This window comes from Tenrec ecaudatus, chromosome 4, assembly GCF_050624435.1.
Source record: "Tenrec ecaudatus isolate mTenEca1 chromosome 4, mTenEca1.hap1, whole genome shotgun sequence".
NCBI lineage: Eukaryota > Metazoa > Chordata > Mammalia > Afrosoricida > Tenrecidae > Tenrec > Tenrec ecaudatus.
In genome coordinates, this window is record NC_134533.1 from 86,567,057 (window position 1) to 86,582,926 (window position 15,870).

Here is a 15,870-nt window from a genome sequence, read left to right on the forward strand (position 1 = left end):
AGAAAGCCAAAATTAAAAAGGTAGAAGGCCTTACACAGACCCATGAAGACAGTACGACAGGAACACAGTATATGTTTTATAAATAGCCTGGACTACTTCTGCAAAGTAAGTATTTGTATTTTGCTTAATGTTCTGTTTTCACAGAAAAGACTCACAACTATTGTCCTAGAAAATGCATCTTTATGTAGACATCAATCTATGGGTTACTTGAGAAAGGTCACAGAAAAGTAAAAAAAATGTAGAGCTAAAACTTGGAAATCACAAGCAATTGAAAATTAATTAACTGTGGATTTAGATATTTTCAAAATTATAAGAAAAAACAGTTCGTCACTGGAAACATTTTGAAAATCTTTGAGAATTGGTACATACAATTTATACATTGCTAACTATAAGGATATTGTAAATCTTTATAGTCATTAGCAAATAAATACAAGTAGATTTTAAGCTCAGAATATTCTTAATTTAATGGTTGTTTCCTGAAAGAAGGCTATTATTTGTAATGTGTCTGTCTACCATCCATGACAACGAAGGGCATTTACACTCACTGCTTACTTATCTTACTTAATCCACCATTGTTAAAATCCTGTGCAAGTGATAGTGGATTACACTGCATAGAAATACCATTGTGATAAATAAAATTATTTAAATATTGTCATTTCAAGTAGTTAAATTCAATAATATAATTTCTATTTAAAATGATGGGTCTAAAGGTTTCAAGATACGACATAAGATCCATTTGGTAAGTGGTAAAGTCAAGATTTTATCTTAGGCAAGAATGCCCATAAGACAAACTTTCCATTACAGCCGACTGCTTCCACTGACACTCTGGACTTGCTGTAGTTATTAGCATATTCAAATTTGGCTTAATTGTATTAATTATTGGAATTAATGTCACACATAACACTTTAGCATGTTAAATGTCATTTATCTAAAATCTATGAGTTGAATAAATGTATTTCTTCTTCAAGAAGGACACACTCAGCTTTAAAATTAGCTCAAGCTTAGAAAATTTTCTCAGCAAATCTAAATTGAGAAAGCATTAAGCTAAGTTCTTGTAAGATTTTCATCAGACGTATTCTTTCACTGTTACTTTTATTTTTATATATGCAAGATTAAAAACTCCTAAACTGTTCAGGAGTGGGATCTTATAATACAAGTCAACTCACTCTCCATAGAAATTCCCATGGGAGTTGCCAAAAAGAAAGACAGGCAAACGATGCCTAACAACAAATAGCATTTTGTAATGGAGGAAGAACATTCTTGTTGAAGGTTTACACTGTTGTAGTTTGCAGTGATTCATTTCTTTCCAGATGTCATGTATTTGTATAGACAACTGAGTTTAAATTATCTTAAATGCTTAAGTCCCCACTCTATCTCAGATACAAAAATGCTTGAACTTTAAGTACGTCACCCATCCCTTCTTGACTTGAACTCTATCACACCTCTGATATTATCAGTGTGTCTACAATTCTCTCACAATTCCCAGAACCACCGAAGCATGCAATCCTTCACACAGAGGATTGGAACTGTTTACACATCGGTGCGAGTCAATGGCTACAGTTCTACGAGAATGCCAGTTCTACTTACTAACATCCATCTTTCCCTTAATCTGTCTACTTGTCTCCTTATTCCTAGGGCCAGAATTCAAAAGAAGCTATTCTCCATAAGATACGATTATACTGCTTGGGTTTTATCGCGTCAAAGGACTGCGGTAAGATGTGCCTGTGAGAAAGTGAGCTAAGCTTACTCATCTACGTAGGTCAATTGCTCTCATATATCTGTCTCACCCATAGCTCTAGATTTCAAAGATCATTCACTACAAATGCAAGCACAGACCACCAGGTTCCCACTTCAATAGTGAATGGTGTGGTCAGCTGTTATTTTTTAGCAAGAAGGCAAGCTTCCTCTGTTCCTTTCTCCAAACTGTTCTTAATGATCCCCGTGCAAACGCTGTGGGACATCCCGAGTGAAGCCTAAAGGCTGGCAGAAATTACACGAAACAGAAAACTGTGGAGTAGAACCTTATATAAAAAGGCAATGTGTTTATAAATAAAATAGCACAATGCAATGTAATGTACTATAAAGCACTGGTATTATTAAAAATCCTTTTTCATGACTATAATGCCTACAATTCTTCAAAGGAATCCTGTTTCTAGTAAGTCATCTCTTGCTGGGTAGAAATCACGGGGGTAGGTAAGATCACTGCATCGTGTTTTACCAGGATACAGAGCAGTTGGTAAATTGTTGTCTAAGACCCTGAAGCAAAGGGGAAAAAAATGAAACCAATATTTTTAAGCTCCTGCTGTGTGATAAAAGGAGCCCAGGTGGCTAAGAGTTAGGCTGCTAACCACAAGGTCAGAGGTTCAAACCCACCAAATGTCCCATGGAAGAAATTTGAGCTGTCCACTCCTGTACAGACTGACAGTTGTGCAAACACTATTCTATCCTACAGGATTGCTATGTGTTATAATCAATTCTGTGAAAATGGGTTTGATTTTATTAGGTAATGGGTTTGTGCTCGATTTTTTAACCCATGATCTAGACACAATTTCTGTGCTTTCCAGCAGAGTTACAGTCTTGGACTCTCTTCGGGGCAGTACTACCCTGGCCCATAGAGCGACTGTGAGGCAGCATTGGCTCGATGGCCATGAGTTGAGTTTTAGAGCAAGCCCTGGCTCCACAGTGGTTAAAATCCTCAAATGCTGACTGAAAGGTCAGAGATTTAATTCTACCAACGCTCCATGGAATAAAGAAATGGCAAGTTACTTAAGCTAACCACCTTGGAAGCAATATGCACAATTCTACTTTTCAGGGTCTTTATGAGATGGCAGTGACTCGGTGGCAGTCGCTTTTTTGGATTATGTAATAGAGTCTGCCATATAAAGAGGACGCGGACAGGAAACAAAAAGAACGCAGAACACTGTCTGTCCCCTAAGAAAATTTCCATGAACCTTGGCTACAGCTACTGCCATCGTTGTTAGCTTCCCTCGAGTCAGCTCTGACTCCTAGTGACCCCGTGTAGAACAGAACAAAACACCAACCAGTCTGTGTCATCCTCATGATTGTTGTTAGGAAGAATGCATTTACAGCCACTGGGTCAGTCCATCTTATCAAGGGTCATCCAAGTGTGAGGTCCTTTGCAGGGGCCTGAGCTCTCCTGATAATGGGTCCAAAGTCTGTGAGAAGTCTCACCATCCTTGCTTCTAAGGAGCATCCGGACTGTCCTTCGTCCCACACAGATATATTTGTTCTTTGGAAGTCCTTTTAATATTTTTATCATTTTAATATTTTTGCCATTCCCATAATTCAAATTCGTCACTTATTCTCTGGTCTTCTTTACTCAGTGTTCAACTTTCACATGCATTGAAAGCAATTGAAAATATCATGGCTTGGCTCGGGCGCAGCTTGGTCCTCAAAGTAATATCCTTGCTTTTGAATACTTTAGCTGATGAGGCACAGGAAGCGCTCACTCATCTATGTCAAGAACTTCGAAAGAAAGCTACTAGGCCAAAGGACTAGATAAGTATTTGTACTAATTTCAAAGATGGTGACACAATAGAATGTGCAAATTAGGGAACAATATCATTCCTATCACATGCAAGTGAAATTTTGCTGAAGATCATCCAACAGTGATTACAGCAGTACACTGACGGGGAGCTGCCAGAGATTCAGGCCAGATTCAGAAAAGGACTTGGAACAAAGGACATCACAATCCTTACCTTACTTACAATTTAATGACCTGTTTTAGTTTCTTTTAAGGTTTATAATAATCTTGTGAGATTGGCATTATTTCCTTTACTTATCTGTTGAAGTTTACAAGGCACAGCAAATGTATTTTTGAGTGAATTCCAGCCTCAATCATAGTCCAATTACCACAAGCTCTGTGCCAAGTACAAATTGCAGCACATCTTTTTCCTCCATCCAGAATATTAGTGAGGCAGTCAGAAGTCAAATAAGAGATTGAAACAAGCTATTCCAGATGAAAAGCAAATGCATATCCTTATCATCAAGCATCTACTTATGAAGCAGCTGTGACCACAGTACCAAAAGATAATTCTCCATTCAAGACATCATCTGTAAGTTCCTTCAATCTCTATGTTTCTCTAAATCATTTCTAATGTTATGCATATTTACATATAAATAATATTACTATTTAATATTAGTTCAGTAATACTCAACAATAAATGATCACATTTAATATGTAAAGTTGCCATCCATAACTGTTTCATTGACTAATTTTTAAGGGTAAATCTCTAGCCCCTGCTTTCTAATCTGTGTTAGTCTGGAAGCTTTGCTCACACTTGAAATTTAAATATCAATGGCATAACTTCTAACATTAGGCTACACATAATCCAACACAGTACAACAAAGTATAAGGAAGCTTAAATTTAAAAGGACAGAAGATTTGACATATTTGAACTGTGGAGTTAACAAAAAATATGGCATAGAAGAAACAAATTAATCTTTGAAGAAATACACCTGATGGTTTTTAGAAGTGAGAATAGCAAACTGTGCGCTCACTTACTGTAGCCATACCAGAGAAGAAGCCAGTTCCTAGAAAAGGACATAATGTTTGATAAAGTGGAGAGATGATAAGCACAAACTGGAGAAACTTTTAATAAGATCAATTGCTAAAATAGCCAGAAGAATATAGTCAGATTTATCAATGATCATAAAGATAGTGCAGACCGGGAAAAAATTGTACGTTATATATTTGGTGTAATTGGCCTGGTAAATTTCATATATATAGCATATGTGTGTGAAATATATATCTCACTTTGAGATATTGATGCTGCTCCTTGAGGTATTCCCGTAACTGATGTTCTGAGAGTAGAAGGAACAAGGGAGTGTTTACAAGCACGTGGCGAACTAGCTGTTGTCGTGTGGCACTAACACTGAAATTCTCCAAACAGCTGGGTAGGAGCACCATGCCACATTCCTGATTGGGATTTGGAAGGGCTCTTGCATAATGTCATCCTGAAATGCTAGTGCTCAGCTATCCTTCTCATTCAACTAAGGAGAATAACACTCCATTAACCCAAGATTCCTTCCACAAAAACGCATGCGTATGCTGCACAAGGCTGAGAAAGCTGGTACTTATCCTTGGAGGCGATGTGCAGATATGCTTCAAGCTTAAAACTAAAATGCATAGACTATATTCCACGGCAGCTCTGCAGAAGAAAGATGAAGTGGGCTACTCTCATGAATATGCACAGTCTCCATGGATGATAGTGAACGCCCCAACTCGACTGCAGGGTCCTCACCTGGGGATTCAGCTCTGCTGCATTCCCCTCTGACCGCTGACCACACCTGTGAATAGCCCAGCTCTCAGACAGAGTGCATGGGAAAGTAAATTAATGCAAACGTAGTTGGGAGAAAATTTAACTCCTTACCATTCGTTCTCCCTTTCGGCCCATTCTAAATTTGTGCTACTTTTTAAAAATATTTTCTGCTTCCTTTTTGACTGAGGGTTTTCTCTGTCTTAGATTGCCATTGTTGTTGGTTTTTTTGTAGTTTGCTTTGTATATTTTCCTGTATAGGAAATCAAGTGTAGGTAAATCTAGAGTGATAGTCCGTGGATTAGCCATTTCTTAGGATTATGCCAGGGAAATTTGGGGGACATGTGGACCTAATAATAATGAGGAAAAGAAAGAACACAATGTTCCAAAATTGATTGTAGGGATGATGGCATGCCTCTCGTTACTATGAGTAAACCATTGAATTGTATGCTGTGTGAATTAAATGTCATTAAAAATACTTTTTAAAAACTCACAGTCTCTCCACCAAACCCTCAGCCACCGTTCCGCTCTGTCCAGTAGTCACTAACAGAATGTAATAATAAAATCAAAAATTATAACAGATAAAAACATATGCCCTACGCTAAAACCATAATGCATGCCAAAGTTCTAGTCAACAAGCTTTACATTGCATGTGGTAAAAAGAAAGCGTTAACGATCAAGCCTCTTCTGAAATCATCAGGAGGCATGCGTTCCCATTCAGCAGAATCAAAGCTGCCCAGGTCAGCTGGGGAAGCAAAACTAATGTAAAACCCTATGCCCAATTTGTGCACAGACTCCAATCTCTGACCTTAAAATTCACATGACATCCGATTTCTGTCTCTGTAAAATGTTAATTAGGATGTAACTCCTAAAACTCTCAAGAGGGTAAATGAGTTAATGTTTTGAAATCATTTAAAGAATAATGATTGACCACTTGTTTCCCACTAGACAGGGAGAATCTCAATGCTGACACTATTAATGAGGATTGGAAAATAAGATGTGCATAGTGGTTGTGTAGATCTAAAATAATATTTTTGAAAACTGTAAAAAATCTAATTTTTTATCAAGCAATCCTGAGGATGCTGTCTGCCATCAAGTCAGTTCTAACTTGTAGCAGAACTGTCGCATAGGGTTCCTTACACCGTAATCTTTATAGAAGCAAATTGCTAATTCTTTTTCTCCATTGAAACGGCTGGTTGGCTCGAACAGCTGACCTTTCTGTTCTTAGCCATGTGCATAATTACTGTGTAATTGGTTTCTTAATGGAAGGACAAACCTGTTAACGTGAAGTCCATGCCAACTCAGCGGCAACTGTACAGGACAAACTAAAACGGTGTCAGAGGGTGTCCAAGGTTATGTCTACCTGGAAGCAGACCGACACATTGCTCCCTCCTGCAGCGGCTGGTAACCTCAAACTGCTGATTCATCAATTAACAGCCAAGCATTTGACCTCTGTGCCCATGCTCCTGGATTACTTTGGGGGGCTGTGTGTGTATATTGGAGGGGGTGTGGTTAGCGGGCTCTAAAACTGATATACTGAATTTAGTAACATAAAATATATTATCTTCTCTTGAGCTGTTAACTGTAAGGTCAGCAGTTCAAAACCACCACCTGTTCTGTGGGAGAAAGACCAGGCTTTCCACTCAAGTTAAACGTTACAGTGCTATGAGTCAATAGACTAGATGGCAGTGAGTTTAGTGTTAATTTCTCAAATTATAATGTTTACATCAATTACATGGATTTAAAGGCTTAGAGGCCGTCTGCTCTGTAAAGATTTTATGTTGTGGGAAACTTGAACGGGGCAGGTCTACTCCATCCTATAGGGAAACTATGAAGCAGATCAACTCAATGGCAGAGTTTGTGTTTTGAGTTTGATTTTTTGATACATCTGTGAATTACATTGCTCAACACTTTTAAAAATTAAGAAAGCTGAACTTCTTAAGATAAAGACAAAATTTTAGTAATCTTATTAAAATACAAAAGGAGCCATGGTGACAGTGTTTGGGCACTCAGCAGTGAACCAAAAGATCAGCAGTTCAAATCTACCAGCCACTCTGTGGGAGAAGGTGGGTCAGTCCACTTCTCTAAAAAATGATAGCCATGAAAATCCAATGAGCAGTTCTACTCGATCCTTTAGAGTGGTTATAAACCATAATCGACTCTATTCCCATGGGTATTAAACTAAAAACAACCATATTCTCCACTCCTTGGAAAAAAATAATAGTAGAGTCTTATATTTAGAAAGTTACTGTGAGAGAGTGAAGGATAGCCTTGTTTGGTTCATTTGTGTGTGTGTGTGTGTGTGTGTGTATGTGTGTTTGTTTTGACTTCCCTCAAAAGATTCGTTTCTCGTACCTAATTTTTAGATGCCAAAACTCACAGCATGCCATAATTAAACATCTCCTAGAAAGTGCACCGCCTGATTAGCACATTAACTCAAGCATAAACCAGCCGTGACCGTGTTGCCTCCAGGTCTGGATAAAACATGGAAAGAACTAATGATGAAAAGTCAGACTAAGCAATATTAATCTGAACATTGTTTTATTTTGTAGCATTTATCCTTTTAGTCTTAATATAAGAGTTTTAATCCTTAATGTTTGTCTCAAAATAGTCACTTATTACCTTAAAAATAAAACATATATCTCAGTTTTGAGGACTAAATATTCTTACATTTACTCTCAGAGGCTTCCACCACCAGAGCGCTCAGAGATTGAGGCAGAAGGCAGAGAGTTTTATATACTGAGACATCCATTAACTAAACTTCTGTTTAAGGAAAGAGCAAGAGTCTACTCATGTTCTGATCTCTTTTGTCTTGACTCTTTCCAGTTGGATCAGGTGTTTGCTTACCGCCTCAATGATAACTGTACATGCAATGGCGATAAGAACACCTTACCCTACTTTCTCCACCTATGCTGTCCTGTAATGTAGCCCCTCAGCATACATGGCAACAGAACACAGAAAATGTGGCAGTGAAACCAGTGAACTGAAGTAAGTTTATTACTCTTTAGTAATTTAAACTTAAAAGTCAATAATCAACTGACTTACACTGTTGTTGAATAATGTTTACATATTCTTGGAACAATTTGAGTCTGTAAATATACATTTCACTATAAAATTTATGAAATGTAAATACAAATCTAGTCTTTAATATGCACATAATACATATATAGTATATTTCATAGTATATAGTATGTATAGGGTCTATTGTATATATAGTATATAGTAATATATGCACATAATGCATACAATATATAGTATATTTCATAAGCCACTAGGCAAAATATAAGGCAAATTATCTCATTACTTTTTTTAATACAGGCTACATGTTGAAATGATAATAAACCAAACCAAACTCACTATGATAGAAGTTGATTTCGATGCTTAATGACCTTATGTTGTGGATATATTATGTAAATAAAATATATGATTAATTGAATGTCACTAGGTTTGGGGTTTTTTAACCTTTTTAGTGTGGCTACGAGACAACGTTAAATTGGATACATATAATTTATGTAATAGGGTAGCTCACATTATGTTTCTATTGAGAAGCACCATGATCAAGTGGGATTCACATCAGGCCCACAAAGATGGTTCAACACTAGAAAAACAATCCACATAATCCACCACATACACAAAAGAAAGAATAAGAACTGGACAAATTAATAATAATTTATAAATTATCAAGGGTTCATGAGGGAGGGGGAACAGGGAGGGAGGAGGAAAATGAGGAGCTGATACCAAGCACTCAAGTAGAAAGCAAATATTTTGAGAATGATGGTGGCAACAAATGTACAAATGTGCTTGACACAATAGATGTATGTATGGATTGAGATAAGAGTTGTACGAGCCCCCAATAAAATGATTAAAAATTTAAGAATCATATGATCATATCAGTTGATTTGACATATTCAGCATTTGACAATATCCAACAGCCTTTCCTGATAAAGCCTTCCATAAAATAGAGACAGAAGAGACAGTTCTCAGCATAATAAAGGTCCTATACATAAACCCCTTGGCCAACATCTCACTCAATAGGGAAAAGCTGGAAGCATTTCCTTGACAACAGGAAGCAGACAAGGATGTTCCCATCCCCACTCTTATTCTGTCTTGGAAAAAACCTTTAGACAACAAAAATAAATCAAAGGAAGCAAATGAGCAAAAAAGAAGTGAAATTCTATTTTCAGATATGATTTTCTTTGTAAGAAACAAAACAAAGATCTTCAAAAAGATGTTGGAAACAATTTAAAGCCTTAACAATGTTGCAAGGTAGAAGATGAACAAGTAGAAAACAATGGGGTTGCTGTATACGAATGAAGAGAGCCTGAAAAAGTTATCAAGAAAATAACATTTATAATAGCAATACAAAAAATGAAATAGGAATTAAACTAACCAAACAAAAGAATTTTACAAAGAAAACTAGAGAACACTATTATAAGAAACCAAGACAGACCTATGCAAATGGAAGAACTCCCAGGTTCATGTACAGGAAGCCTTCATATTACAAATGTCAATATTACCCAATTACACAGCCACAGTAGTCGACACAGACCGGCAGTGATGCGGTGATAGGTACTGAGACCAATGGAACAGAATAGGAGCCCCAGACTCAGATTCCCCCCAGCTACAAGCAACTGATCTTTGACAACAGACCAAAAGCATTAAGTGGGAAATAGTCTCTTCAATAAATGTGTGTGGCAAAAAATGGATCCCCATCTGCATAAAATGACACAGAAGCCATACTGCATCCCACATATGAAATTGAAATAATGATGGATAAAAGACCTAAATGTAAATATCAAAACTATATTATAAAGATCATCAATGAGAAAATAGGAACAAACTTAATGATCCTATTGCAGGGCATACACATACAAACAAATATAACCAAGTAAAAATCGCATCACAAGACTTTATCCCCACAAAAAAAGTCCATGAACTGGAAAAAACCCTGTCCAATGACACAGCAAACAAGGGGCTAATCTGAAATCTATAGACTACTATAAAACATCAGTATGAAAAAGTATCATCCAATTTAAAAATGGGCTAAAGATATAAACTGACATTTCACCAAAAATGGCATTCAAAGGACCAATAAGCACATGAAAATATGCTCACAGCCACTACCCATCTGGCTCACAGATGCCAATCAAAATGAAGATGAGATCTCACCTATACCAATGAGAGCCCAATTTTTTTTTAATGCTGGAGAGAGTGCCAAGTGCTTGAAATTCTTATACACTGCTGGTGAGCCTGTAATCATATGGTCTAAACATTGTGGAAAGCAATATAGTTCTACGTACAACCACTGGGACTGGAAATCCCATATGATCCTGCAACACCTCTGTTGGGTGTATACCCTCCAGAAGTCAGAGACGCCGTGTGTATGAACAGACATGGCAGCACCACTCACAATAGCAAGAATTTAGAAACAACTGTAAGTAAAATAATGGCTAAAGAATTGAGATTAATACACACAATGGAATATTATGCCTCATTTTAAAACATTGGATACATTTAGTCAAATTGTGTCTTTTTTATTAGACTGGATTAAGTAAACTTGTCAAAAAAATTTTAAATTTATGAAATGATGAAACACGTCTAGACATAGATGAAACTGGAGAATATTATGCTGAGTGAAGTTAGTCAATCATCAAAAGATTAATATTGTATGAGACCACTATTATAAGAACAAACACCAAGACAAAGAGAGGTATCTTTTCAAGTCATGTAAGTATTTTTAATCTGGTCTCCCAAATAATGTGGTGGTATATCTGTTTAATATTATCCATTATTTGAACATCTTAAAAACCACTTCTCAAATGAGGCCTCACCTCAGTTGGGGTCAATTATTTATTCTCAAGGGAGCCGGCCAGAATCAGCTAGATCACTGGTTCTCAACCTGTGGGTCGTGACCCCTTTGGGGGGATGGCATCGAAGGACTTTCACAGGGGTGACCCAATTCATAACAGTAGCAAAATTACAGTTATAAATCAGCAACAAAAATAATTTTATGGTTGGGGGTTCAACACAACATGAGGAGCTATATTAATGTGTCACAGAATTATGAAGGTTGAGAACCACTGAACCAGATCCTGCCATACAGCATTATCTCATTTTTACCTCAAGTTAATAGACACTCCATTAATGGTGATCAGTGAGTTCAATTGGAATTCATGACCAAAGTAGGGAAAGGGGTTGGTGGAAGGTTAGGTCTGTCTCTGATAAATTGATGTCACTTCTGTAGGTGGACAAACCAAGGGGAGGCTGCTAGCCCTTGGGGAAAACACTTAGCATTACTTAGACTCTTAATGAGAAACTCTGTCTTCCAATATATTTAATCAGTTGTGTGCAGAGAAAATAATCCAAGAAATTAGACCCACATGAAGAAGAAAAGAATGACACATTAGGATTGGAGGAAGGCTTCTTAGCAATTGTGATATGCAAATGACAATATTGTTTGCTGAAGGCTGAGAAGACGTAAAGCACTTCCCGGTGATGACCAAGGGCTGGAGTGTTCAGTAGAGCTTATACTGCTACATCTCTCGGGGGAGATATATACCTCGGTCCGTGGCTCCGCGCGAGAAAGAATTCACGCCGAAGCCTGGTTCGTGGTCCACATGAGTTTATAGAGAATAGTAGCAGTTTCAGGTTCTACAAGCCAGACAGAGTCCGCAGCACAGGTGAAGAACTACGCCCTGGCCTTTCCTGACCGCAGCCTGGCTGTGCCACATCGTGTAGCAGCCGTTGGGAAAGAGAGAGAGCCCAGAGCAAAACCTCTGGCCTTTTCAGGGCCCTGTTGAGAGGCGTGGTCAACAATACTAGTGGGCCCCATTGGCTGAATCAAATGCACCTGGCTTGCATGAGCCAATCCAGGTGTAACGCCCATCTAGGTGTACTACCCCTTCCTGGGCGGAAACTCAAACCTCTGAGCATGCGCAATGGACGCCCCAGTTCCTATGCTAGCTACCTAACAATACATCACCATTAAGAAAACCAAAATCCTTATAACTGGACTTATCAGCAACATTATAATACACAGAGAAAATGTTTTGTGAAGGATTTCATTTACTTGGGTACACAATTTGCACCCTTGGAAAGAGCAGTCAAGAAATGAAATGGCATACTGCATTGGGTAAATCTGCAGCTAATGACCTCTTGAAAATGGTCCTAAAGCAACCTTGTCACCTTGAGAACTAAGGTGTCCTTTACCCAAGCCATAACACTTTTAAGCCATGCAAAAACTGGGCAGTGAAGAAGGAAGAAAAAAAAAGAAGAAGAAGAAGAAGAATGGATGGTGTTTGCACAGAATGCTGGCTATTCCGTAGATGGCCAGAATGAACAGGTTTAGGTTAGAGTAAGCATAACCAGGACGGTCCTTAAAGGGAAGATGACAAGACTGCAGGAGAGGAAAACATCATGTTTGGTGGCGAGTGGGATAAAAGGAGGCAGGCCCTTAACAAGATGAATTGACACAGTGTCTATAAAAAGTGGAATCCAAACCAGAGAAAGTTCCGAGGACAGGACAGGACTGATCATTGTTTCCTTCTGTTGTAACCGATCACTGTGACTCCATGGTACCCAACCACAGAAGGATGAGGGAAAAAAGTAAATGAGTGTTCAAATGAGCATTTGATCAAAGTGATCGAATAAACTCTGTCACTCAGACAATTGCTCTCTCAAATCATTAGCTAAAAGCCACACCTACCAAACTTGACCAACAGCAATTGTGTGACCTATAGGTAAAAGAAACTATTATGAGAGGACTTCAAAACGCTCCTGGGAAACATCCCATGATCTTTTCACTTCATATTTCCTTGAACTGTTCGAAGGCACATCAAATTTTTTGTGTAAAATAAAGTAACATTACCTATTATTTTGGGGGAGCTTAATATGTGCTCATTACTATGCTAAGCACTGAGGTTTCCAAATGAATAGGCCTGATCTAAACATGTAAAACATGAAGGGGAGGGGGCTGGTGCCACCGAATTCATCTGCGCTATTCATAATATTAGCCTTACATAAGAAGAACAAATCAGTGTGTCCCCTACTTAGAGAGCCACCTCCCTGTACAAAATAATGCCGTCAATGCTGCTATCTTATTTCATGGAGTCAAGCAGGAAAGTGATGGAATAGAAGAATGAATTCATAGACATCATGGAAAAAGCAGAGGAGAGAGAGAGAGAAACGAGAGAGATGTTTGGCACATCAGTAGACATGGACACCAGAGCCACAATTGGTCACTAGCTTCAGGACAAGTAGCTGAGTAATGCCTACAAGTGGATTGGAGAGACTTCTGTGAGAAACGGTGCAGAAAGTCTCTGGGTAAGCTCTCTGGGTAGCTGAAAGTTTTGATAAGAGAAAACTGAAAGCCTGTCATCAGTCCTGCTGGTGAAGTAGATCCTTCAGGGCACCTTGCAGCTGCACGTGGCAACTTTTCTCAGGCACTACTAGTAAGTCCTGCCGGTTCGTTGATTTTCTTTAAGCAGATATTTTATGTTAGTCCTTAAACGAGTAGCCCCTTTTAACCTGGACAAATCAAAAAATATTTGTCATAGCCACTTTAGAGAGCAAATGTTCCTGTAATGAATGGATGAATTGGCAAACTCCCATAGCGATGTATGTCGACAATAAGCCCATCCCACCAGGTCACCCAAACCTCACTTACCCCCAACATCTGGTAGATGTAGTGATGCTCTGGCCCTTCGTGATATTGCAGAAAAGTTTTCCCAAAAAGCAGTACATTCAGGGAGAGCCAGATTAGCTAAAGCAATCAGATAAAGAGAGAGAACAATTAAAAATAAACATCAACCGATGAGTGGAAAACATACTCACTGGACGCTGTAATTTTAAGAGAATCGCGGACAATTAGAAATTGCAGAAAGCAAGCATTCGCAATCAGCCCAAACCTACTGCTATCGAGTAGATCTGGAATCAAAGCAACACTACAAAGTAGTTTAAGTCTGTAAATCTTTCCTGACGAAGATAGCCTCGTCTTTCTAGGGCAGAGCGGCTTCTGGGGTTGAACCACTAACCTTGGAGTTAGCAGTGCAATGCGGGGGGGGGGGGGGGGAGAGGGGAGGGGGGGAGGGCCACCTAGCTTCATTTACCTGTCATCTGAGAGTAATTAAGCCTTTGGGCGGCAAAGGGGTTTCCTACATGATCTACAGATATCCCTTGCGGTATAAAACGAGATTAAGAAACTAGTGACATCTCCAAGCCCCAAGTGCTGTATGTTGTTAGAACAATGTATCCGAGAGGGGGAAAAAATTCCAGGACAAAAGCAAAGGGGAGAGTTGCTTACAGGGTTAAAAAAAAGAAAGACAAAGCTGCGTTCACTTCCCACTTCCTCCACATCCGCTGGCCTGCCAGTGTGCAGGAACATTCCCATACATCTGGAGTTTCCATGACCCCCGGGTTTGGGAAGTTTTGTTACTTAAGCAGGTTCGATTTCGCCGCGAAACATCCATTCCCAGCCTCCTCCTCCCTCCCACCCCGCAGCCCCGCTCCCCGCACGCAGGGAGTGAATCAAAGTCCCCGCGGAGGGGCGAACACCGCCGAGCCCCCCGCCCGCCGTCCTACCAGGCAGAGGTGTTTAACCCCCTCGTTGGCCAGCCAGCTCCTCCAGGACACAGCCATGCCTCGGCCCGCCGCGCGGCGCTCGCCTCCCGCCGGCCCCACGGAGCGGGCAGTGGCCCCGCCGTCCTCCGGTCGCGCGACCTGCCTGCGAGGGGCGGGCGGGGATGGAGGGTCAGAGAGCTGGCAGCCAGGGGCCCGGCGCCCCGCGGGGTCTGCACTGCCCACCGCGCAGCCCCAGCCCGATCCGCATCGGCGAGCGCGCGCTCTGGGCCCCGGCCTGGGCTGCACGCGCTGCGCTGCGCTGCGCCGCCCCGCCGGCCCCTTTGTCCCCGGCCAGCCTGTGGTTGTGGCTGGTGCCTTCAGGACGTCCCTGGCTAGGTACGAGGAGGCGTCCCCCTCCGGCTGCAGCCCGGCGGGCCCAAAGATGTGGAGACAGATACTCAGAGAAAGTGGGACCCTGTGCCACCTCCTGGTACACACAACTCTTATCGCTCTGTCTCCGCTGTCTGTCTCTCTCGCGCCCCGTGGCCTTTGCGGCGGTTGTGTTCAAGTTCAACTCTAGGACCTGAGTGGCGAAATTTAAGCTGGAAATAGTCTTTTGGGCACTCGCATCGCCTAAGAACAAAGCCTCCCTTTAAACCCTCCCCTGGAGCTTCCTCTACCTTTCTCTCTATCCTCCCCACATGCTCATGGACAACCTTTAAGAATTTTTTTTAAAATAAAAAGAGTCCAGTAGGTTAATGTCTCAGGGGGTTCCAGGGAAGCTCAATTCACTCTCCTTAGGAATTTGCACTTTACTAACGTGGATCAGTCTGTTTAGTGATGGGAATCCTCTCAGACTTGTACCAGAGGCCCCTTGCAGGGGGGCAAGTGTTTGGAGTTGACAAAAGCTACCTGTTTCACAGCGCAGCATATTAGTAATTTATAAACTGGCCAAAGAATCAGAATTAGGGAAGAGAAAAAACAGGTCAATTTTTCATTCATATAGAAGAATATCTTAAACAAAGAATATCTT

General features: G+C 40.1%; 1 protein-coding gene across 4 annotated transcripts in view; it reads right to left on the bottom strand.

The window, feature by feature from the left end:
• The window catches only part of NOX4 (NADPH oxidase 4), a 184,448-nt gene extending 168,972 nt beyond the window's left edge, over window positions 1-15,476 (bottom strand). The window contains exons 1-3 of one of the 4 annotated variants that reach the window (XM_075546434.1): window positions 15,336-15,476; window positions 14,859-15,000; window positions 13,945-14,040 (exon numbers count right to left, since the gene is read on the bottom strand). In XM_075546434.1, coding sequence (XP_075402549.1) covers window positions 13,945-14,040; window positions 14,859-14,915 — 153 coding nt within the window. In that variant the 5' untranslated portion in view covers window positions 14,916-15,000; window positions 15,336-15,476. Of the gene's footprint in view, window positions 1-13,944; window positions 14,041-14,580; window positions 14,704-14,858; window positions 15,001-15,335 lie in introns of those variants that run through there. The other 3 variants (XM_075546435.1, XM_075546432.1, XM_075546433.1) reach the window with 3 other exon arrangements.
• Window positions 15,477-15,870: the final 394 nt, after the last annotated feature.